The 22,369-nt window shown below is 41.7% G+C and overlaps 1 protein-coding gene across 2 annotated transcripts in view; it reads left to right on the forward strand.

Annotated features, from left to right (window-relative positions):
- Positions 1 to 22,087, forward strand: part of tex2 (testis expressed 2) — a 30,304-nt gene extending 8,217 nt beyond the window's left edge. The window contains exons 3-13 of one of the 2 annotated variants that reach the window (XM_075453223.1): positions 6,062 to 7,805; positions 10,983 to 11,183; positions 11,923 to 12,286; positions 13,012 to 13,295; positions 14,553 to 14,696; positions 14,822 to 14,921; positions 16,578 to 16,698; positions 17,294 to 17,410; positions 17,690 to 17,899; positions 19,622 to 19,742; positions 20,290 to 22,087. In XM_075453223.1, the coding sequence (XP_075309338.1) occupies positions 6,084 to 7,805; positions 10,983 to 11,183; positions 11,923 to 12,286; positions 13,012 to 13,295; positions 14,553 to 14,696; positions 14,822 to 14,921; positions 16,578 to 16,698; positions 17,294 to 17,410; positions 17,690 to 17,899; positions 19,622 to 19,742; positions 20,290 to 20,439 (3,534 nt within the window). In that variant the 5' untranslated portion in view covers positions 6,062 to 6,083 and the 3' untranslated portion in view covers positions 20,440 to 22,087. Of the gene's footprint in view, positions 1 to 6,061; positions 7,806 to 10,982; positions 11,184 to 11,922; positions 12,287 to 13,011; positions 13,296 to 14,552; positions 14,697 to 14,821; positions 14,922 to 16,577; positions 16,699 to 17,287; positions 17,411 to 17,689; positions 17,900 to 19,621; positions 19,743 to 20,289 lie in introns of both variants that reach the window. The other variant, XM_075453222.1, reaches the window with a different exon arrangement.
- Positions 22,088 to 22,369: the final 282 nt, after the last annotated feature.

Below are 22,369 nucleotides of genomic sequence, written 5' to 3' on the forward strand. Positions count from 1 at the left end.
TTCTAGTGTGTATTCTTGAAATGAGAAAACTCAAGCTTCTGTGCATCTATATGCATGTCTCAGTTACCAGTGACATCAACTGCTCTGTCAGCCTCTCTTTCTCTTGTGTGCTCATGCCTGATCTCACTGTCTCCCTCGATTTATCTCCCCGCTGTCGCCCTCCCCTTCTGTACCTTGCTCTCTCGCTTCTTCCTCTGCTCGTTCTTTGTTTTCCTCAGACTCCACTTTTCCCACAGTGGGACGATTGCAATGATAGCACGTCTCCGTTCCCGTCTTACCCTCATTTTACTTTTCCGTCTGATTATCTGATAAAAGGTGAATTCTGCTGTGGAAAGCATGGTAACTTTAGAGACTTCAGCAGAGGTCAGTCAGTCCCTCAGCACCTGTCGATGCAACTTTCATTGAAATTGATACGATCATCTAGTTCTCTATTGGATAAAGGAGAATAACACAATAAGCACAGACACAACGGAAGAACTTACAAAATAGAACATCACATGTAATGATATTTGACTTTAATTCACCTTGTCATTACAAACCAGCATGAAGGTTGCAAATACCTGTTTGAAAGTCTGATATTTTAACGCCAGCAGTGGAGTCACCACATTCATCCACAGTTGCCACAATATACAATAATAGCTGTTTATATATGCAGTATATGGACTTTTTTCTCCCTCCTTCTGATATTTTGGTGCTACTTCAGTAGATAACGAGCAATAGAAACCTTTAGCTGATGGTTTTAAAGGAAAATTTTGTTTTTTTTAAACCTGGACTTTATTTCTGGCATTAAATACGTTCACGTACTCACCGATAACAGTTTGGTGAAAGTCGACGTCCTTTGGAAGATATTTAGATTACTCGAGATCCACGTATATCCATATAACGGGAGAGAACAGGGCATAGACAATACAGCCTCTAAATAAGGCATTATCTGTCTTTATTTCACCAATACTTTAAGACGAATGAATGAATGAACGCGTACTATTGCACTGCTAGCTCATAGCTATTTAAAAAAAATTAACTTCCCCTTTACGATTGTGTTTTGGCTCATGGGGCTTTTGCCCTCTTCACATCTTTAGTGCATACAACCAAAACCCACTGAAACTGGATGGGTCAACACTACTCGGATGCAAAATGTTCTAACATTAGTTAGCTTAAAAATCTTGTACATTTCAATAGAGATCATCCTCTTCAGGTACAATCATGTCAGGGCTAAATTCTTGCCAATATCTGTTAGTTTTGTCAGATTTTTCTGATGCATTGAGAAGAGACAGAGACCAGGTAAGTAGGAGTGAAAATAAAGAAAACCTAGACCCATCTGCAGCATCTTTTAGGCTCGGTGCAACGGCTGTGGTTTTAAAAGTGCAGAAAAATAAAGAAACTGTAGCAAATGTTGTTTTTAAGGCACAGTTCTGGGTGTTAAATCAATCACGAGGGCTTTGAAAAATTGGGTAAAGTCATTGGTTTTCAGTAGCTCATTCAGCTAACATGCTGAAGGTGGCACAAACTGTTGACCATAAATTTCCATCTCTCTTTCAGTACGTTTGTTTTCCTCACCGCTCCCTCTCGTGCTTTTTTTCCTTTTTGTGCTTGATTGCAAAATTTTGTCAAAGCTAATAATGTGGAATTCTTTAAAGTGAGATGTTGGGATGTGACGTTACATGGATAGATAGATATAGACAGATAGATAGATAAATAGATACTTTATTGATCCCAAAGGAAATTCAAGTTCAAGTTCAAATGGAAATGTGTTAAGGATTTTATGTAAGGAAATGTATCTGTCTCTGGATTACGGTGACATACTTTTCTATAGAGGTAGTCACTGAACAGCTCCGTCTGTCCCTTTCTCCAGAGTGTAATTGTCTCTTATGTTTACCTTGCTGCTCCATTGTCTGCTCACCCACTTATATCATTCTTTTACCTTGCTCCTTTTAACCTCCCTGCCTTTCTTTCTTGTCTCCATGGGAGCTGGCTTTAGCTGATTAGAGTGGCCCTGCTTGCTTTGATTAATTGGATGAGTCTTGTCTCAGTGCCAGTCTCCTCTCCTCTCCTCTCCACACTGACAGGGAGCTAAAGCAAACATGGCTTTTCATGAGAGTGTTGTGCGTTGATGACAGGAACTAACTAAAACGGTGGATGTATCAGTAAACATGGTGAATGTCACTCTAAAGTCAGCCTGGAGAACACTGCTTTGGGTGATTTATGTGTTTCAGCCCTTATAAAACCTATGACCTTTTGTAGCCATGAATACAGTATGTAATTGAATGAGGTTACACTAATGCATAAATTCAAAGGACACAAAATCTGCTTAGCAACCAAAAAATGCACCAAAGATAATCAAATTTTAAAAGCAGAACCCTTTGAATATTAGGTGTGTAATATGAATTGTATTAATGCACTCATCTGTTTTAGCTTTAGTGAGATTTATTCATGAAAGGACCACATTTGTATTGATTCAGCGTGTGATGCGGCGTGTCATTTGTCTTTCGGCTGCACTCTGCTTAAACTTGACTTGAGGAAAGCCTGGAACCATCATTCTCTGCTCAACCTGTCAACCTTCGCAATGTTTTAATTCGTCCTTTAGGCTTTGAGGATAACAACACTCACTTCCATTTCCATGTCCCTCTCTCCTTCCTCATTTGTCTTCTTCTACTCCTTTTTTTTTTTTATCTCTCTCTTGTTGCCATTCTGATGGTTTTTAAGTGAATTTCGTTTCACAAGCTTGCCTATGAAAGGATGTTCGGAGCCTCTATAGACACCCCTTAAAATCTTAAAGTCTTTTTTCATTATTTCTGCTCATCTCCCTATCAAAGCCATGGCAAAAGAAACACACACATATGCTTAAACATACGCACTGAAAACTCATTTTGGCACAACCAAGTAAATGGATGACTGGAAAAGTTAAATAGTCTTGTTATTCCATACTGGCTAAATGCAGTCTCTGGAGAGGCAGTGCCAGCCAGAGAGCCCCAAGGGATGCGAGGCTTTCTTAGAAATGCAGGCAATCACACAGCTAACTCCTGTGTTTTCTCTCCGTCCCTCCTTCTTCCATTACAGGCCATTTCTATCAACAGTCTGAAAGCCTGAAAGCCTGAAAGCCTGAGAGGCTGTGTGTGCAAACACCACGTTTGTCAGTGGGTGTTTTTTTCCTCTGCATGTGTGTGTGTGTGTGTGTTCTCTGACTTTTTGGCAATGCGATACAGTTTTTAAGAATAAACAGGCACGATGACTTATTAACAACATGGGGCTTAATTCAGTAAAAGTCACTGCATGATAAATGACTATGCTTCCACTTTGTTGAGACGATCGCTACAGCTAAACAGCTACTACGCTGTGCAATTCTGTCCTGAATATTGCTACGCTTGGGTGGGATTGTTCAATTCATGTGTATGTTTATCTCCTTAGGATCCCACAAAGCACAAACACAATGTAGAACATGACATTCATCGCCTGATGGAAGATGAAATTTGAAGACCAAGTCACAAACACAGGAAACAAATTGAACAGTATCAAAATAACATTTGAGTGTTAAATATGAATGAATAAGAATAGAACCAGAATTGGTTAGTTATTTTTATGTAAAAACAGAACCCTAACCAACAAGAGAAAGATTACATACAGTTCCCTTTAGTTCTATATAGACTTCATATAAAAGTGAATGTATCCATGGTGATGTCACTCAATGATTTGGGAACTACCTTTTTTGAATTTTTGAATTTCTGTATTTGGCTTTCAACATATTGTTTTTTTTTGCAGCCAGATGGATAAAAAGCAGCTTTCCCCAGAGGGTACAGACATCATATAATTAGCAACGCACATTTGCAACAATCAAAAGAGAGAGAGACAGAGAACAGTGGGGAAAAAAGCCAGGATGATGCTTGCATGACTTTGCAACTCTGGAATCAATATTTTATGCATAACGGAATATAGAAAACATATTAAGTCTCAAAAGTGAGACATTTTGCTATTTCATGAATAATATTAGCTTATCTTGAATTTGATGGTAGTAACACTTCTCATAAAAGTTAGGACAGGTCCATGTTTACCACTGTGTAGCATCGTCTCTTACTTTAACAAAAGTCTGGGAACTTCAGGGAACTGAGGAGACCAGTTTCTGGACATTTGGGAGAGGAATGTTGTCCCATCCTTTTCTGATAAAGGATTCTGGCTGCTCAACAGTCCTGGCTCTTCTTTGTCATATTTTGTGTTACATGACGCTCTGAATGTTTTCAGCTGGTGAAAAGTCTGGACAGCATATAAGTCAGCCCAGCATCCAGACTCTTCTACATTGAATCCATGCTGTTATAAAAGATGCAGTATGTGGTTTAGCATTGTTTTGCTGAAATATTCAAGGCTTACCTGAAAAAGACATGATCATATGTTCTTAAACCTGGATATATCTTCCAGCATTGATGATGCCTTTCCAGATGTACGAGTTGCCAGTATAAGCACTAATGCACTCCCATACCATCAGAGATGCAGGTTTTTGAACAGTCCCTCTCCTGTTTAGTCTGGATAGTGCAGCATCCAGGGTTTCCAAAAATCTAATTCGAATTCCAATTAATGTAACCACCAAACAGTTTTCCACTTTGCCTCAGTGCATTTTAAATGATCTTTAGCCCAGAGGAGGCAGCATTTCTGGGTCAGATTCACATATGGCTTCTTCTTTGCTTGACAGAGCTTTCATCTGCATTTGTGGATGGCACAGTGAACTGTGTTCACAGACAATGATTTCTGGAAGTGTTTCTGAGCGATTTCCACCACAGAATCATGCCCTTTTTTTAATGTGGTTCTGCCTGAAGGCCTGAAGATCACAATGATCCAATTCATCATTTTGGCTGTGATCCTTTCCCACAGAGAGGTCTCCAGATTTTCTGAATTTTTTGGTGACATTATTTAGTGTAGATGATGGAATACTCTTTGCAATTTGTAGTATATTTTAGCAGATTTCTTAACCTCTACCCATCTTTACTTTGTTTGCGATATGGCTATCTTGGTTATTAGCAGTTATTCATAAGTACCTACAGATGGTTATTCATTTTCAATGAAATTATGAATGAAAATCATTGATTGTGGGGCATTGCTTGAATGAACGTTTGTGTTCATGTTGTGGTGTCCCCAACTCTTCTGAAAGACTGCCTCTCTTTTTATACTTGTCTTCTTAATACATGGATGTTCCTCCAGTGTTTTCTTTTTAATGCCATTTATTTTTCCAGCCTTTTGTTGCCCCCATTCAAACCTTTTTGAGACTTGTTGCTGCCATCCAATTCAATATGAATTTACATCTTAGAGAACCTGCCCTATGCGAGAAAGAGAGTGTAAGGCCTTACGTTGGAGAGGATACATTAGGAGATTACCTAATACATTCAGGGGAATGCACACCTTCCTGAGCTCCCACCCACTGTTCATCAGTTAGAGCGATGCCCAACTCTTCCTCCCTAACTGATTTCAGAAGGTTTACTGTGACAACTAACCAGTGGTGTTGCAATTTAAATAACTTCCTCATTGGCTTTGCATCTTTGGCTATCATCCACCTTTTATATTGTCTGTTGTTCCTCCAGTGCAGCGCATATTTGAGCTATTTGTTTTGGCTTGAAGACCAACAGTTTCAGTGTGTAGTTCAATTTCACTGCTCTTCTTATCATAATTTGTGGCATGAGCACTTCTCGAAAAAGATTAGATCAGTGAAGGTTAAAGATAAAACAATCTAAATAGTCATCTTTATTTTCGTATAAGAGTAGCAGCCGTTAATTGGTTTTATCCATGCATTCAGCTTCCTCTGGAAGGTGGAGTTAATTACAGCTGAAGGGTTGGCGAACCTTGAGGCTTATGTGTTCTGAAGTAACCCATTAATTACGTTGCCATAGTGAGGTGAGTGATTGAGTATGGTGCTGGTAAGATGTAGAGAGAAGCCTGGCATGAGAGTGACTCGGACCCATCTGCTTCATCTTTGCACACTGAGGGCTTATTGGTCGAGGAACATGGACATAAATCTACATTCTACCCAGCTGTTCATTGTTTTTAACAGAGAACTGCTTCCGTCTCCGTTTGTCTCTTCCAGGCTGTGAGCCCTGTGCAGGGTGATGATGAGCAGTCAGGGCAGCAGCAGCAGCAGTAAGGGAAGTGGCCAGCATGCTGACACTCCACCCCTTCGTCACACTCCTGGACCGAAGCTGCAGGTGCAGCGCTCCCACTCTCGTGACACCATCACCATACACTTCTCTGCTCTGGGGAAGGAAGAAGAAGATGAAGAGGAGGAGCTCTATGGGGTATCGGTCGGATCGTCGGCAATTACATCTGTTCTTGATGACACAGAGAGACCTAAAGTTCTGCTTACAGAGGCAGATGAGCAATGTGTTGCCACAGGCTTGGAGGCAAAAGAGGAGTTGCTGTTTGAATCTGCAGGCATGGAGGCCTCCTCTGGAGCTGCTGTACTTCCTGTCTCAGCCACTACCCTGTCTGTGCAGCCTTCAGACTCCCAACTGCACACACCCTCTCCTGGTATGACTATTATCCCCATCTCCACCCAATCCCACCTGACCTCTATCCCTCCTCCCAGCTCCTCCTGGCCTTCTGACCGGCCAGCCAATCCCGCATCTCCAAGTTCCAGCTCCTCTTCCCCTTGCAAGTCTGCAGCGCTGTCATCCTCCAAGCCTTTTCTCAGCCTTGTTCGGTCTTTGTCTAATGACGTCGACTCTCGAGAAACAGGTTCTGTACCACCACAAGCACGCCACAGACACTTAATGAAATCTTTTGTTAAGTCGTTGTCTACAGACACTTCTAAGGCCGAATGTCAAGAAGGGCCTCTTCATCACTATCCTCAGCATCAGCAAATACAGCCATCCCATCGGCCTCCGCCTCGCAACATGCAGCTCTTAAAACAGTTCTCCCAACCCCGTTTATCCTCCAGCCCTGTCATTGTCACTCAAGCAGGAGGAGACTCCAAAACAGCCCCTTCCTCCCCCATCATGTCTCCAGACGGTAGATCCTTCTTTAAAGTCCAAGAGGTGGAAGCGAAGATTGAGGACACAAAGCGACGGCTGTCAGAGGTGATGTCTGATCCCCTGCAGCTTTTTAGTAAGATCATGGGGGACGAGTCTGGTGTTGGAAGTGCTGTTCAACGAGCCAAATCGCTCTCCTCCAGTGCATCTGAGCTCAGTGGAGTGACAGCAGTAAATGGACATGGAGAAAGTAACAACAACTACAGCATCAAGGAGGAGGGGCCTGAAGGGGAAGAAGAGGAAGAAACCCCCACAGCAAAGGGGCCTGACTCTGTTTTTTTCTCATTCCCGTCACTGACACTAGCTCCAGCTCTCACCCAAGCCTCATCATCTGCCCTCCACAAGTCTCCCTCTCTTACTTTGGGCCGCTGCTCAATGTCGGCCCTGGTAGCTCGACAGGAAGATGAGGACTTCTGTGAACTCTACACTGAAGACTTTGAGTTGTGCACTGATACAGAGACACCAGATGGGGATCAGTCGCTGTCTCGGCAGCCACATACTGGCAGCACTGGTTTGTGTAGTGAACTCGATACAGAGGAAGAGAGAGCAGAGGAGGAAGTGGACAATGTGCCTGTGACTGGCCTCATCTTTTTAACACAGTTGGTGTATTGGTACTTAGTCCTTCCAGTGCCTCCATGTGTATGTGCTGTGTTGCATGGGATAGTAGCTGGGTTCATGCTGGCCTTGCTGGTCCTTTGGCTGTCTTCTCCTCGACGCTCCTCATCAGGGACCAGAATAGGGAGACGTAGGATAGAGCCATGGAATGTTCCCCAGCTGGATATCAAAGAACCAGGAATGTTCAAGGTGAGACAAAGCACAACATGAATTGCTTAGGTCAGGGGTCCCCAACCTTTTCAGCACCAAGGACCGGTTTGGTTCTGCAATTTGTTCCCGCGGCCCGGTCGGGGGAGGGGGGGGGGGGGAATACTTTTTTTTTTTTTTTGTACTTTACGTTCAACAGACATTACATTTAGCAGATGCTTTTACAAATTAGGATATGATGACAGACAGACAGTCATCATTGAAAAAATAAACGTGCACAATCGGCCTCCTATAATGCAATCTATGCAGTTTCCAAGTATAGAATCTAGCGAGTGAAATGAAAGAATTCCCGATTTCCATGTCTTTTTAAAAAAAAAAAAAAAAAAAAAAAAAAATTTTTTTTTTTTTTTTTTTTTTTCCCCCCCCAATCTCACGGCCCGGTTTGGAATGTCTCGCGGACCGGTACCGGTCCGCGACCCGGTGGTTGGGGACCCCTGGCTTAGGTTTTATCCCTCCCATTCATCGAAGACTAGACATTTTGTTTGTGGTGTTACATGCTTGGTACAGATTAACAGTTTCTAGTTGGTTGCAAAGATTTTGTGCTAACTTGCAAGACAAACTCACAGTGCTGTGGGAGATTTTTGAGCCACTCATTTTTTTAAATATTACCTGGAAAATGGGAAAGAAGTGCAGCGAGTTATTGAAGCACATGCTAACATAGTTGGAAATACAATACCTAAGGCAAAAGTTTGTACAGTTCTAACAAGCTTTAAGGTCAATATTTAGCGTGACCATCTTTATTCTTCAACACAGCCTAAACCTTCTTAGAAAAGCTCTCTTGTGCTTTCTTTTAAGGAGTCTTCAGGAATAGTTCTCCAGGCTTCTTGAAGGACATTCCAAAGCTCTTCTTTGGATCTTTGCTGCCTTTTGTTCCGTTCTCTGTCAAGATGATCCCCCACTGCTGCAGTAATGTTGAGGTCCGGGCTCTGGGGAGGATTCATCCCTCCATAAGACCTGCTGCAGCTGATTTTCAGTCCACTTCTTGTGTCATTTGGCATAGCTCAGCCTTTTCTCCCTGTTTCCCTTCCTTAAGAATGGCTTCTTGACAGCCACCCTTCCATGGAGACCATTTCTGATGAAGCTTCAGTGAACTGTAGATGGATCAACTGAGGGGCCAGATGCATCTCTCAGGTATTTGCTGGATTTTTCCTATGTCTTAAGGGCACCACTTTCAGATACTGCTCATCTGCTGTAGATAGTTTTAAAGCCTGACACTTTTTATGTCCTCCACTTGTCCAGTTTTGTTACTTTTTTTCACGGACACACTGCACACCATGCTGAGATATGCCATGTTTTCAGCTCAGAGTTCTTTTACAATGAGACAATGACAAACTTTGACAGACCCTCAAAAAGCCTGAGAAACTACTGCTTAAGACTGCTTTAAAAACTTAAAAACAAAGAAGTCCGGCTCTGTGAAAGCAAAATATAAAGAAAGAAGAGGTGGCTTAAGACTTTTGCACAGTACTGTAGTTTGAAAAAAATTCTATTTTCAAACTATATATCCTTTGCCCTATCCTTTGAACATCGTTTCACACTAACCAAGCACTGATTTTCCCTTTTTGTTTCAACTTAATACGCTTTGCTAACTGAGTGTCCTTTTGGTCTGATAAGGTAGGGGTGGGGTACCATGAGCTGAAATGAAACGTTTTTTTTGTTTTTTTTAAATGGCTCCTGATTTTCTTTCAAACAATAGAGCTCCTCCACATTCACCCCCTGTTCTCAGTCACTTCCTCTCATTGGTGCAGACTGAGTTGAGAAATTGTTCGTGGTTTAAAGGAGTTATGAAAGCATATGTACTACTCAGATGTAGGACTCAAGCTGTTGTGCGGGGGGGGGGGCTTATGACTAAAGGGCACTGCTGCTCCAAAAGAGGAGCTCTGCAGTTGTGCAGAGACAAGTTTAGGAGTGATGGAAACAACAGCCAACAAAAGCATGGTATGTAATCTGTACAGGAAATCGCATATATGGTTCGTAAGATTCTTGAAAATTCTGTGAGGAATTCACGGTGGATTCAATATGATATACATTTTTCACTTGAAAAAGAAAAGTAACAAAAATTTAAGGTCTACAGCACTTTAGCAGCCTATGGGATCAATAAATGATCCATCCCATTATCCCATCATCTTTTACAAGAATGTGTGTTAATTAAAAAAAATGTGCAACACATCACCATTATTGGTTTTATTTAATAAAAATTCAATATTTTAATGATATTCTAAACAACTACATCTAAATGGTCTTTATCAGGCATATCTTTAAATTTTAAATCAAATATTTGATTTTTTTTTGGGGGTTGAAATTTTGATATTGACTTCAAAACTCCAGTCATGAATCTATCTGTGAGCACCAGCTACTGTAGCAGACTATTTGATTAACATCGTAAATTTAGAAGCTGACACATTTTTTTGTGAGTAGCATTGAGCGGCCTGCCTCTTGAATATTGTTTTACATCCTCTGGTTAAAGCTGCCGTCGGCAACTTTTTTTTAGTCATATTAGCTTGAACTGTCATGGGATTCTGGAAGTAGAATATTAAATAGGCTGTTTAGGAAAAATCCCCAATTTTGTAGCTCCCTCTAAAGGCTGTAATCGTGCTTGCAAAAATCGAACGCTCCCGGCTGTTTTTAACCAATCACGTTAGGTGTATTATTTATCTATTATCTGAGCAGAACAGTCACCAACCACGTCTTCCATGCTGAGCGTGAGTCTGCCCCCAGCTTGTGTGCGCGCACACTGGTGTGAACTCACGTGGTCCACAGAGGGGGAGGGACCTGAAAGTTGTATCAGTTCGATTTTTCCGACTTTAGACTCGGAATTTTGAAAACCTGCCGACGGCAGCTTTAACTAATGATAATTGAATTACCTTGAGATCTCTGAGAGAAAGCTCCTTAGGCTTGGGGCAAGGACAGAATTAATATTGAATAGCTGAGATCTTCAGACCGGCAATATAAAACAGACAAATTCTTTGGTAGAAATCCTTGCAGGGCTCAGCAACACTCCTGAAAGCATTGCCAATTAACACAGTCGCAGCTGTTTTCAAAAATCCAAGTTAGAACTTGCCACTGCAAAGAAAAAAAGGGCATGTATTCAACATAAAGAAACGCCTTCAAAAGTGTCGGTGAATCAAGTGACTTCTTCTTCCCTTCCTCTAAATCTTTCAGGGCTGGATGAATGAGATCCACAGCTACGACCCAGAGATGTACCACGCCACCCTGACCCACTCTGTTTACGTCCGTTTAGAGGGCTCAGTCCTGCGTCTGTCCAAGCCCAACAGGAACATCTCCCGCCGTGCCACACACAACGAGCCCAAACCTGACGTCACTTATATCAGCCAGAAGATCTACGATCTGACTGACAGCAAGGTGAAAGTGCTTGTCGCTCATGAAAAGAGAGATTTTGTAACCTGTGTGAAACCTGACTCTGCTTCTGAGACCAGATGAGATATTAATGTGTAAAGTGTGCGTGTGTCTCTGCTGACTTCCCAGTGTATTTCGGTGCTTGACGATAAGCTTAACGGACATCAAGCACACGTCCCCTCATATTTGGTTTTGCTTGAGTGCTTGCTTACTAATAGCCCATGTCCAATGACAAATCTACTCATTTTCAGAGGCGCACCCTGTGTGTAAACTCGGACTGAATATCGCAAGTCTCCGGCCTCGAATTCAAAACTGTGTCGTTTGTATTGATATTCAGACTTAAGAGTTTTGTATATCTGAAGGAGGAACAGAAATGAGACGTTTCTTATGTCAGTGTTTCATGCAAAAAATTCATTAGGCTTCTTCTTATGATACAACTACACAACTCTCCTTTCTTTGGCTCTTTCCAAGTGACTCTTCTCTATTATTGACAATTATTAACATTAGTGATATTTTAGTTTAATTTGTTCATTTTGGTTTTCTTCGTGTACTTTTTGGAATTATGCAAATTATAGTCAGTCTAAGGCATTATTCATGCAGATATATGGAAGATATATTAAGGTGGTTCAGAAACCACCTCATTAAACCACCTCATGAGCATTTTTCCACTCTATAATCAACATCAAGGCTCTCTCATCAACATTCATGGAGAGGATTTTATGAACTTTGTACATATACCCCACAGATCTACCTGATGCCCCAGAGCCTTGCTAGGAAGAGAGTTTGGAACAAGAAATACCCGATTTGCATTGAGCTCGGCAAGCAGGAGGACTTCATGTCTAAGACCCAGGGAGAAAAGTGTGAAGCTGGGGAGGACAAACTAACGGGGCTGATTGAGAAGGTAGAACGAACAGACAAGGCCGAGAAAGCTGAAGGCTGTGCATCAGCAGAGGAACCCAAAAGACCAACCTCTGGAGGAGGGGATCTGACAATCTACTTGTTTGGGAGGACCGGTCGGGAAAAGGAAGAATGGTTCCGAAGGTTTCTTCTAGCATCCAGCTTGAAGTCAGAGGGTAGAGGTGCCAGTCTGTCTGGCTTCTGCAAGAGTGGTGAGCTTCGGTCTGAGCTATGAACGCTGTCACAGAAAGAGCTGCCAAGACACACATGTACTTCAGAGTAGTTTAGGTTATCAACCTTACTCAGCCTTTTCCACACACATATTGTATTTGCACAGGCCCACATCACTCAGTCAGAGGGGCCATTCTCTTGGGTATGTTACTGCACAGCAATCAGATCCGTGCATAAGCCTCAGCTTAGGGACTGCCAATCCCCTCAACCGAGTGAACAGCTGAGTGTGAATGGGTCAGCAGGATTACATGCACAGAGAAGTAGCATATTATAGTATTGGTTTCCACAGTGGAATATAGCCCTGTAAGGATTAGACCCTATACAAAGAGAAACACTATCATTGTGTGGGTCCAGTGATAAAAGCAGTGCGGGGTGGACAGGATTACAGGGATGATTGTTTAAATATCAAGCTTTTTTTCAATATACTGAGCAATTATGTTGAAAATGACTACTTCTGTGGGAATTGGAGGCGTAGAGAGGATGCAGTGTGTTAAGCTGAGTAAAGTATGCTAATTCCATGCCGCAGTGCATTATAAGATAGGAATACAAAGGGTATGCTTATTATCTGAGCCTTTAAAATCTTGCGTATGCATCAGGTATGAATTGATCCATTGATTGGAATAGCTGACAATTTTGTTGAGTCATAATAAACACAGTAGCCCCTCTCCTGTTTCTCCTCCTTGCTTTTTCCCTCTTCTACTTGTAGCCTTCTTGCCCTCCCACAGCCGCAGTGGCAGCATCCAATCTGGTGGAGGCCTGGAGGCTGACAGCAGGAGCAGCAGCAGGGGGAGCCAGGAGGAGCTGTCCCAACCTCGTCCCAGAGAGACCTCCGCTTCCCTCTCCTGTGGCTCCACTGGAGGGATGAAGCAGAAGATGCTGTTAGATTATAATGTCTACATGGCCAAATATATTAACCCCGAGGAACCACCAAAAAGCCCAGCCAACAGCCCTGAGCACAGCCCTGAAAGCAGCCCTAAAACTGCCAAAAAGGTATGAGAAAGATGGATGCTTGTGAGCCTGATAAGCAACCAGGGAATTTGGGCATCCGAGCTGCTTTCTGACTTGATTCAAAGCTTGGATATCCCATTTTTGAAGATGTAATGTGAAAACCTACTCAAAAGGGCTCCACATAGGTACACCATCATAAGAAGAACTTTAGTTGTGACACGTCTGCTGTTGTCTGTGTGCCAATCTGCAGCTGACTATAAATTTGCCCTTATCTGAGACCTTTTGCAGAGTGATTTATTTTCTCCAGAAAAGGTCACACTGATGCTTTGCCTCATCATACTGTAAATAGAGGGCTGCAGGGTACAGAGATGATTAGCACCGTAGCTTCACTACAAGAAAAGGTGATCGCTGTGCCTGCATTGATTCTCTCCGGGTGCTCCAGGGTCCTAATAGTCCAAAGACATGAATGTTAGAGTAACTTATATTGGTTTTGGTAATTGGCATTTGGTATGAGTGTGTGACCGTGGTTGCATGGTTGTCTCCCTTCTTGTGTTAACTCTGAAATGGACAGGTAGTGTAGTAACCCCTGTGGCCATTTACAGGATAAATTGGGTTTGTTTGGAGTTGTTACAGATCATACAAATATGTGTTTGGTAAAAGAAGTGTGAAGTGTAAAATGAGCTGTTGTTTGTTTACATTAAAATTCCACAGGGTACAATTAGGACGTGGTGCCGCATATGGGTACACCGATTGGCTTGCTTTGAGAACAGCTGTTATGGACGAGGGTCTTTTGTCAAAATTTAGTTTTAGATTTAGTCCTCCCTCTGTGAACAGAGCAAAATTAAAGGCAGATACTGTATTATCAATGTAGAAAGGAGATAGTTTGAAAAGTAGCAGCTGGGTTGGAGGTGAGTGGCAGAGCGGCTTGCAGAGAAAGTGTCAGGGCTAGACAGGCTGAAGGGTTTTAGATAGAGTGCACTGTATATTGTCTAAGTTAATGGGTTGAAGTGAAGATCAGCTGAAGTACTAATATGTGGGTAGAGCAAGAATTCATGGACTGGTGGGACTAACACTGTGATTTTATTGAACTCGCATGGTACGTACTTTTTGAACACTTCAATGTTTGCAAGTGGGAGAGTTCAAGAGGTGTCCAACAGCGAACCATCGGAAACAAACAGAGCATGAATCGGACTAAAGATTGATGTCGATGAAGAATGTTATTAATCTGGATCTAAATGTATTAGCTTTACTTATGTCGAGAAAATGAAAGCTGTGGTACATATAATGCATGTTCTTCAGCTACGCAGAAGTTCAGAGGAGACGGCTGTGCCTGAGCCCTGGGTCAATGCATTTCTAGGAAGGATATTCTGGGACTTCCTGGGAGAGAAGTACTGGGCCGATGTAGTCTCTAAAAAGATCCAAATGAAGCTTAGTAAGATCAGGGTGAGTACCGGCACCAGTTTGCATAAATATACTTTAAGAAAAGAAATGCAGCATGTCTGAAATGTAAGTTTTCATAATTCTTTTGGCTGTATTAATAATCTCATGAGCTGTCTTCTGTGTTTCAGCTGCCATATGTAATGAATGAGCTGACTTTGACGGAGCTGGACATGGGATTTTCCATTCCTAAGATCCTCCGTGCCTCCAAACCTGCAGTGGATCACCAAGGTAGGAGGACAAGTAGTTATGTCATGCTTTTCACATTGTTCTGGGTTGTTGTTTTTTTTGCCACAGTCTTTTACTTCTCTTTTCTCCTCTGTCTTTCTATGGCTGTGTATCCCTGGCCTTTCTGACACTAAATAGCAGAACATGCTCTCACATTTCTGCACCTCTGAATTTTCTTTCTCCCTATCTCTTCTGGAGTTTACTCTGTTTGCATGCCTTGCACTATTAAGCCACGGTAATTAATTCCCCTAATCCTTTACTGAGATACCAACTCATCCCACTAGCATTGATCCCCAGCTAAGGGACTAGTTTACACAAAGAGATAATAGAGATGTTAGGTGTATTCATTTATACTTAAGCAAATGATTTTGGGGGGGAAATTAGAGAAGTGTAAGATGGGCAGAAAGGAAGGAATGAGTTTTTAGATATATATTTCGGTCATTAGCTTTGGATTTTTTCATGTTTTGCTTGATTTTGAAGATTCATTTTGTTGAGCTTGTGTTTAAATTGAAGTACCGGTAATATAACTGCTGATAATGTAATGCTTGTTGCCGTTGATCTGAAGGAACTCATCGTGAGGCATCCTCACGTCAGCCACACTTCCGCATAGTCTTCATTGCTTTTTTGTTTGTCTTATACACCCACAGATATATGCTAATCATGCATCATCAGACAAACAGTTTGCTCTGGAGGGAATGACATCTCTAGATGTGTTTTGCTAAAAAATTGCATGAACTGAAAAGGATGAATTGTGTTATTGTAATGATGAAAAGCTGGTAATTTAGAGAGCTTCCTGTTTCTTTAATGTTGGGGAATGTTGTGGCTGGAATTCCAACCATGTGGCCAAAAGTGTTGGGACACTTTGTCATTTTAAATGATTGCAGAATGCTCTGATTTGTAAAAAGTATTTTTCAACTGCACATAGTGCAAAGACACCATCAATTGTAGAAATATAATTTTTGTTTCTAATTTTTTAGCTCTTTAAGCTAATTTTGAATTTCATCCAAGCGACGCATCTAAAGAGAATTGTAATAGATACTTATTTACAATTCTGTTGCATCACCTTTTCAAAACAAATTCTTAATTTTCCGGACCATGGGACACATTCCCTCTTTTCCTCGATCCCTGTGAAATGGGTTCGGGCCCAGAGAAAGGCAGCTGCTTTTTAGGATCTTTCTTCCATGCTGGCATTTTTAATTTTTTAATTTTTGGTTTGTGTTTCCGTTTCATGCAGATCTGTCAGACACATGCCAAACGTGGAGCTTTTATAGAGACTGGAAAATGAGGGGGAGGAAAAGCGAGAAAGAGGATTAACAAACAACAGTTATAAGCTGCAGAAGTCAGGATTCATTGAACAAACGGCGGGGGGATTGAAATCTTAATTATTCTGCCATCGGTGTGTAAACAGGAAGCATTGTAATGAAGTAAGCACATAAGGAGACACTGCTGCCACAGAGCTGACCTTTTCAGTGTTTGCAAGAGGGTAGATCATCTTCCTGGCAGGTCTGTGGGAGACCTCACATCAATTTTAACACAAGGCAGAAGAGGCCCATTCATTTGAAAGAGTATCAGTCAGAATTAGGATGTGGTACCGTCTGGGACGTGAACAATCATTAAGACATAACGGGTTTCCGTACCTATCTCACATTGTCTGTCCAGGCCTGTGGTTTGATCTGGATGTCTCCTACACGGGCTCCTTCCTCATGACACTAGAGACCAAGTTGAACCTGGCCCGTTTGGGGAAAGAAGGCGAGGGGCTCGGGGAGCATGGGAAAGAATGGTGAGGCTTTTATTTACATTTGAGTCTTTTCTTCTTTTGAGCAAAATAATGCAGCTTCTAAGACAGAGTCTGATTTTAAAATGGCTTAAAGATCTTTGAGAGCGATCTTATTGTTCCATAAAGTAATCCCAGTGACGGGGCCAAAAAAAAAAAAAATGTTTGAAGGATTAGTTTTTAGCAAAACAAACGGCTCTGAGCTGGATTTTAATTGGGCTGATTTGCATATGGAGCCAAATTAGTTGTCAAGTGTGTTTTTCACAATTCCTACCCTTTTTGTGTTGGCTCTTCCTCCCCTCTCTTCATATACTAATCCACCCTTTTGGATGCCTGCAATTACGGAATTGTCCAATGAATGGTGAGTTTGGGAATGAATGCTTTAAGCAGCCTGTCACTGAAACAAAAGATTTTATTTTGCATTTGGAAATATTGGATCTTAATTTGAGAGAATCTGTAAAGATTAAGTTCCCATGATGTATTTCAGTTGGAATTAATTTAATGGAAATTAGTATTGATTTTTAATTGTTGTGTGCAAAGCTGTTGGGACCTGACTTTGCAACAGTGAGTGTGTATTTATGTGTGTGTGCACCAGGCCCAGGCCGCGGACATACTGCCTGGCAGACAGCGATGAGGAGTCGTCCAGTGCTGGCTCATCGGATGAGGAGGATCCCCCAGAACTCCTCAGTGACAAACCCATTCAGCCTGGAGCTGAGGGGTGAGCAAATATCTCATTACCATGACATTATTGCATATCTGGATTAAAAATAGGCTCTGCAGATTCATGCTGATGTGTTGATGCAGAATTTTCTGCCCTCTAAGTCCATCCACCCACCTAGCCCCACACATTTGAAGGCTTGCTTCTGATTTAATGTATCACCTACAGTCTCTCCATCGTGGGTGCTGAGTAGTGAGAGATGATGTTATGAATAAATGATGAACCTGACTCACTCCTTGTCTCCCCCTCTTACTCGGTCTCTGTCCTCTCCTCTTATAGCTATGTAGGAGGCCATAGACCCAGCAAGATCATGCGCTTTGTGGACAAGATAGCCAAGTCCAAATACTTCCAGAAGGCCACCGAGACAGAGTTTATTAAGAAGAAGATGGAGGAGGTATCAAATACACCCTTGCTGCTCACCGTGGAGGTGCAAGAGTGCCACGGGACACTGGCTGTCAACATCCCACCTCCCCCGACAGACAGGATATGGTAGGTACAGGAGTAAGATGAAAACCTGACCCCCTAGATGTTTGCAAGCAGTAAGTGTGCAGGGATCTATGCATAAGAACCTAATACTGCACCCTCTGCTGGGCAAAGGCAGATACACATACAATAAGGGAATAAAAAAAGTTTTAATCATGAAATATATTTACCATCTAAGAGATGAGAGCATAAAAGTATGCTTCTCAGTAAAGAATAGGGGATTAAAACCTAAAATACACACAGTGACCTTCACATGCTTAATTATTATGGACATCTTTACGATCATACTTATCAGCTCCATTAAAGTTTACAGCAGAAGTGCCCAACTTGGACGTGATGGTTGCTCTTTATGTAACCAGGTTGGTAAAACTCGACATCTTAAACAAGCATGTCCTGGCCAAGCCAAACAGACAGCAGCTCGATCATTATTTATTACACGACAGTGTGCCCATAACTCGCACTCGATAAACATACAGTATGCTGATATCTTAGGGACTAACTACAGACGGCAACAATCATATTCATAAAACCCAAAAGGACATGAAAATATCAGGTCAACCTGGGGCGATTATAGTCAACCACAACATTTGCAACCTGATGTTCCTGCCTCCAGATTATCACCAACGTATGGTTTTTGCAGCTGATTACAAGCAGAGCAAGCTGCATAATTAAATGCTGTTGTCCACAACTCTGTATGGGTTTAAGGAATGCAAATTTTTCACATTGCCACTAATCTGTTTTGGCGTTCCCACAACAGATTATGCTACACATAGCTGCTAGCCTGTTTTCTTATTGATCATTTCTTTTCCATCTCTAACCTGGAGAGCATTTTGATGTTGCTTGATGTCTTGAAGCTGCTTTCCTTTATCTCCCTGCTGAAGTTAACCTTGTTGTTCTGATGTTTACTGCGAGATTGAGCTGTATGTCACTTGGTTACTACTGATAAATATGCTTTAATCAATGTGTGAAATGATGAGAGACAGCCAGACGGCAGAGAGGCAAGAGGAAGGCAGGCTGTAGATGGAATAGTAATAGTAAGCTTAACATTTGGATGCATTGTGATCACAAGGCCCATTTATAACAGGACCCAGGTGCTGACTTATTACGCCACTGATACTGTCTATAAAGCGGAAGCATGAAAAATCTGAGCCAAAAAACAAGTCGATTGCTTATGAAAGTATTATTTTTAGTATTTATGAATCTTGTTAAAATTTATTGTGCATGTTTAGAAGCATTTATACAGTTTTACACAGCCTTGTAAATGCAATGCAGTGCACTGATCTTCACAGCAAGTATATGTTTACAGGTTTTTTTCTTGCTTTTACGTTTTCCTACGTTTTTGCTTTACTTTTTCTCAAAATACTCTGCACTATCACTTCTGTGGTCCTCTCAAAGAGCAAACGGGATGCTTATTAAAACTAAATCTTTGACTTGTCTGCCATAACCTGCGATGAGTGGTCAGACATTTTATCTGAGTCTAAGTCATCTAAGTCTCATTTTAAGGGATCACAAGCTAGTACTGGTTTGGGATGACTCATCATCTGCATCATTATGAGCTGAATTTGTGGTGCACATTCCCTCTACAGCATGTTGAGCAATAACACAATTTATTGAACTGAACTAGATGAACAAAAGGTGCTGATTTGCGGAGCCTGTCTGAGAAATAGACTGCTATTTAGCAGCGTATGTCACAGATAATCACCGTGAACGTGTTCTCTTGGTTGTCAGGTATGGTTTCCGGAGTCCTCCTCACCTGGAGCTCAAAGCGCGGCCTAAACTGGGCGAGAGGGAGGTCACTCTGGTTCATGTAACTGAGTGGATTGAGAAGAAGCTGGATCAGGAGTTCCAGGTATACAAAACTCATCTTACCATTTAAAGAAGACCGATACTTTACTTAAAGCAAATGATGACCCCCCCCCCCAGAATTTAGATTAGAAAGAGGACTTTGAGATTAATTTATGACTGCCCATTTGCATGCTCTGTGTGCCTGTGGCTTTCCCACTCAACCTAGTTCGGCTAATGATATGCCTGCTGTTAGATAACTGTCCTGATGCACACCTGCAAACTACTGCAGCAAAGAGTCCCTGTCGGGCCTACCGCACGTCTACATTTATCTCTACCAGGCTGTAATCTTGCGCTGCCCCCCTTCTCCACTTTGCACAAGTAAAATATAGTCCTGTGGGGCACATTGTTGTCAAGAGTGAGTGGTGTATACATCTGGTTTTCAACAAATGCAAAAATTGGCGCTCATTGAGTTTCAGACATAACAAAAAGGTTTTTGTCACTTCATACGTGTTGAAAGATATCATTTCATTCCATTTTCTTGATTTAGTACATTCATATGTTTTTGTCCACTCCCCAGGATGGTCACTCACAATATCTTTCTTCTCCCACAGAAAATATTCGTGATGCCAAACATGGATGACATATGGCTACCCATAATGCACTCTGCCATGGATACGCGTTCAAATACCAACTTGATGACTGTGACAAGTGATGCCTTGAAGGATCCAGAACCGGAGGAGTCTGAGGTCTCTGACGTGTGAAGACAGCTGTTCAGTGACATTGACATTCTACCACCATGATGATACTAGAAGCTCCCACGCCTCACAGAAACCAAGGTGCAGCAATGACCTAGCCAACTCTTCAATATTTTTAATCCTTTTTTCAGTTGCACCAGAACTATTGCCAGTCATGAAATGAGTCCCTGAAGCTGGAAAAGAAAGCCTCTGTCAGCTTGTATCATTTGTTGCCACTAAAAGCAAGAGAGTAGTGACTCATAGATGATCGTCTGATCACTGCTTGTGACGACAAAAACTGATTCACTCTGAAATAAAATTCATGTGTCAAGATGAGACGGTTTAACACAGAGGTGGCACGGCAGATCAACAAAGAGGCATCTGATTTAACTGGAGAAACTACAGGACCTGTGAAGTACAGCTGAACCAAACATAATAGTTGTACAGTGTAAACATTTTGTGTGACACTTCTAATTAAGCAGGTTTATTGTTGCTAATATTATGAGAACTTAAAGGGCCGCTGATGAGGCATGTGTACAATAATTGAGGGAATAACCCTAAAAATTTGGGTGAACAGTTGGCTAAAAGCCCCAGAATCTGATGGGGGTACCACCGCCCACATATCAACACACTGCTGCCTGGCCCTTATGCAAACCAGTCAACGGCACTGTGTCCATAAAAGACATTGGGTCCATTATCTTTCACCATGGACACAGTCCTTTCATACAGCCTGTGTGCTTTCGACTGTGTGGTCATGATTGGAGTTACACACATGACTTTAGATGGGTCGTATGAATTCAAATCTATCTATCCACAGCAATTAGATTTTGCCAAGGCCTGTTGAATGTATAAATAGGCGTGCAAGGAGTAGCCCAATCACCAACCACATGCTTCTAGCCACATTTTTTTATGCCCTGTTTTCATGTTATATTCAGAGTTGAGCTAAAAGTAATAATTTTCTATCTTTATTGCCAAAGCAATCTTTTAGTCCTATTTGAAAGGAAATATTTTAGGAGACAGATCAAGCAATCGGTTTATAATTTTCCGTGCTTTTGGGGCCACTCCAGTGACGTACAGCCAGTGTTCTAATGACACTTGGAAATTCAGTAAAAGAAAACGACTGCACGGAGTGATTTCCCTCTGGGCAGCAGGAGACTGAAAACCACTTACTTACAGTAACACATAGAACCTAGAAATTGTAGGTAAAATAAACCTACTTCTGTTTTATTTGAATAAACACCATACTGGATATTAGCCATATTATTTAATGTTGTCAGCAGGCATCTAATGAATGCTACTCTGTTGAAGTGTTTATTGATTTTGCTGTTCTATGTTGTACTTGTTAAAGCTCAACACCTCCAATAAACTCAAAGTAGAGGAACTTTTGTAATCCGCCAGGACGCCTGTGTGCTTCACTGGTGACGTTTACTAAATATGTTTTATGTTCAGATATGTGTGTTGGCTAGTGTATGAGGCAGAAAGTGCCTTTAAAATAATCAAACATTCCTTCATATTGAGCCGCCACATTTCTTGCATAAGATGAGGGAGCAGAGAAAAGTCTTTGTGCCATTACTGTCTGCGAAGACATACCCTTTGTTTTCACATTGTTGGTGGTTCATTTGCACAGTGATATGAAATAATAAACATTGCTGTTGTATTCAGTGATGTCCCAGAATGTTACAGTTCTGATCATTGTGGATCAATAAAACCTTTTGCTTGGAAAGATGTGGATTTGTGTGGTTCTGAAAACTCAAAGTTAATCAACCATAGCAGGTTTTTTGTTTATTTTTTAATGTTGAGAGCAGGCACCCTCCATGAAGGCTCAGAACATTTTCCAGAGGCAGTGCAGTGAATGGACAAAATGTCATCTATCACTAGATTTACCTAAATGTGTGCAATTTGGCTAGTGAAAACTGTTTCAGGGACACTTAATGACTAATTCTAGTCTTAATCTAGG

Source organism: Odontesthes bonariensis, chromosome 21 (genome assembly GCF_027942865.1).
Source record: "Odontesthes bonariensis isolate fOdoBon6 chromosome 21, fOdoBon6.hap1, whole genome shotgun sequence".
Lineage (NCBI taxonomy): Eukaryota > Metazoa > Chordata > Actinopteri > Atheriniformes > Atherinopsidae > Odontesthes > Odontesthes bonariensis.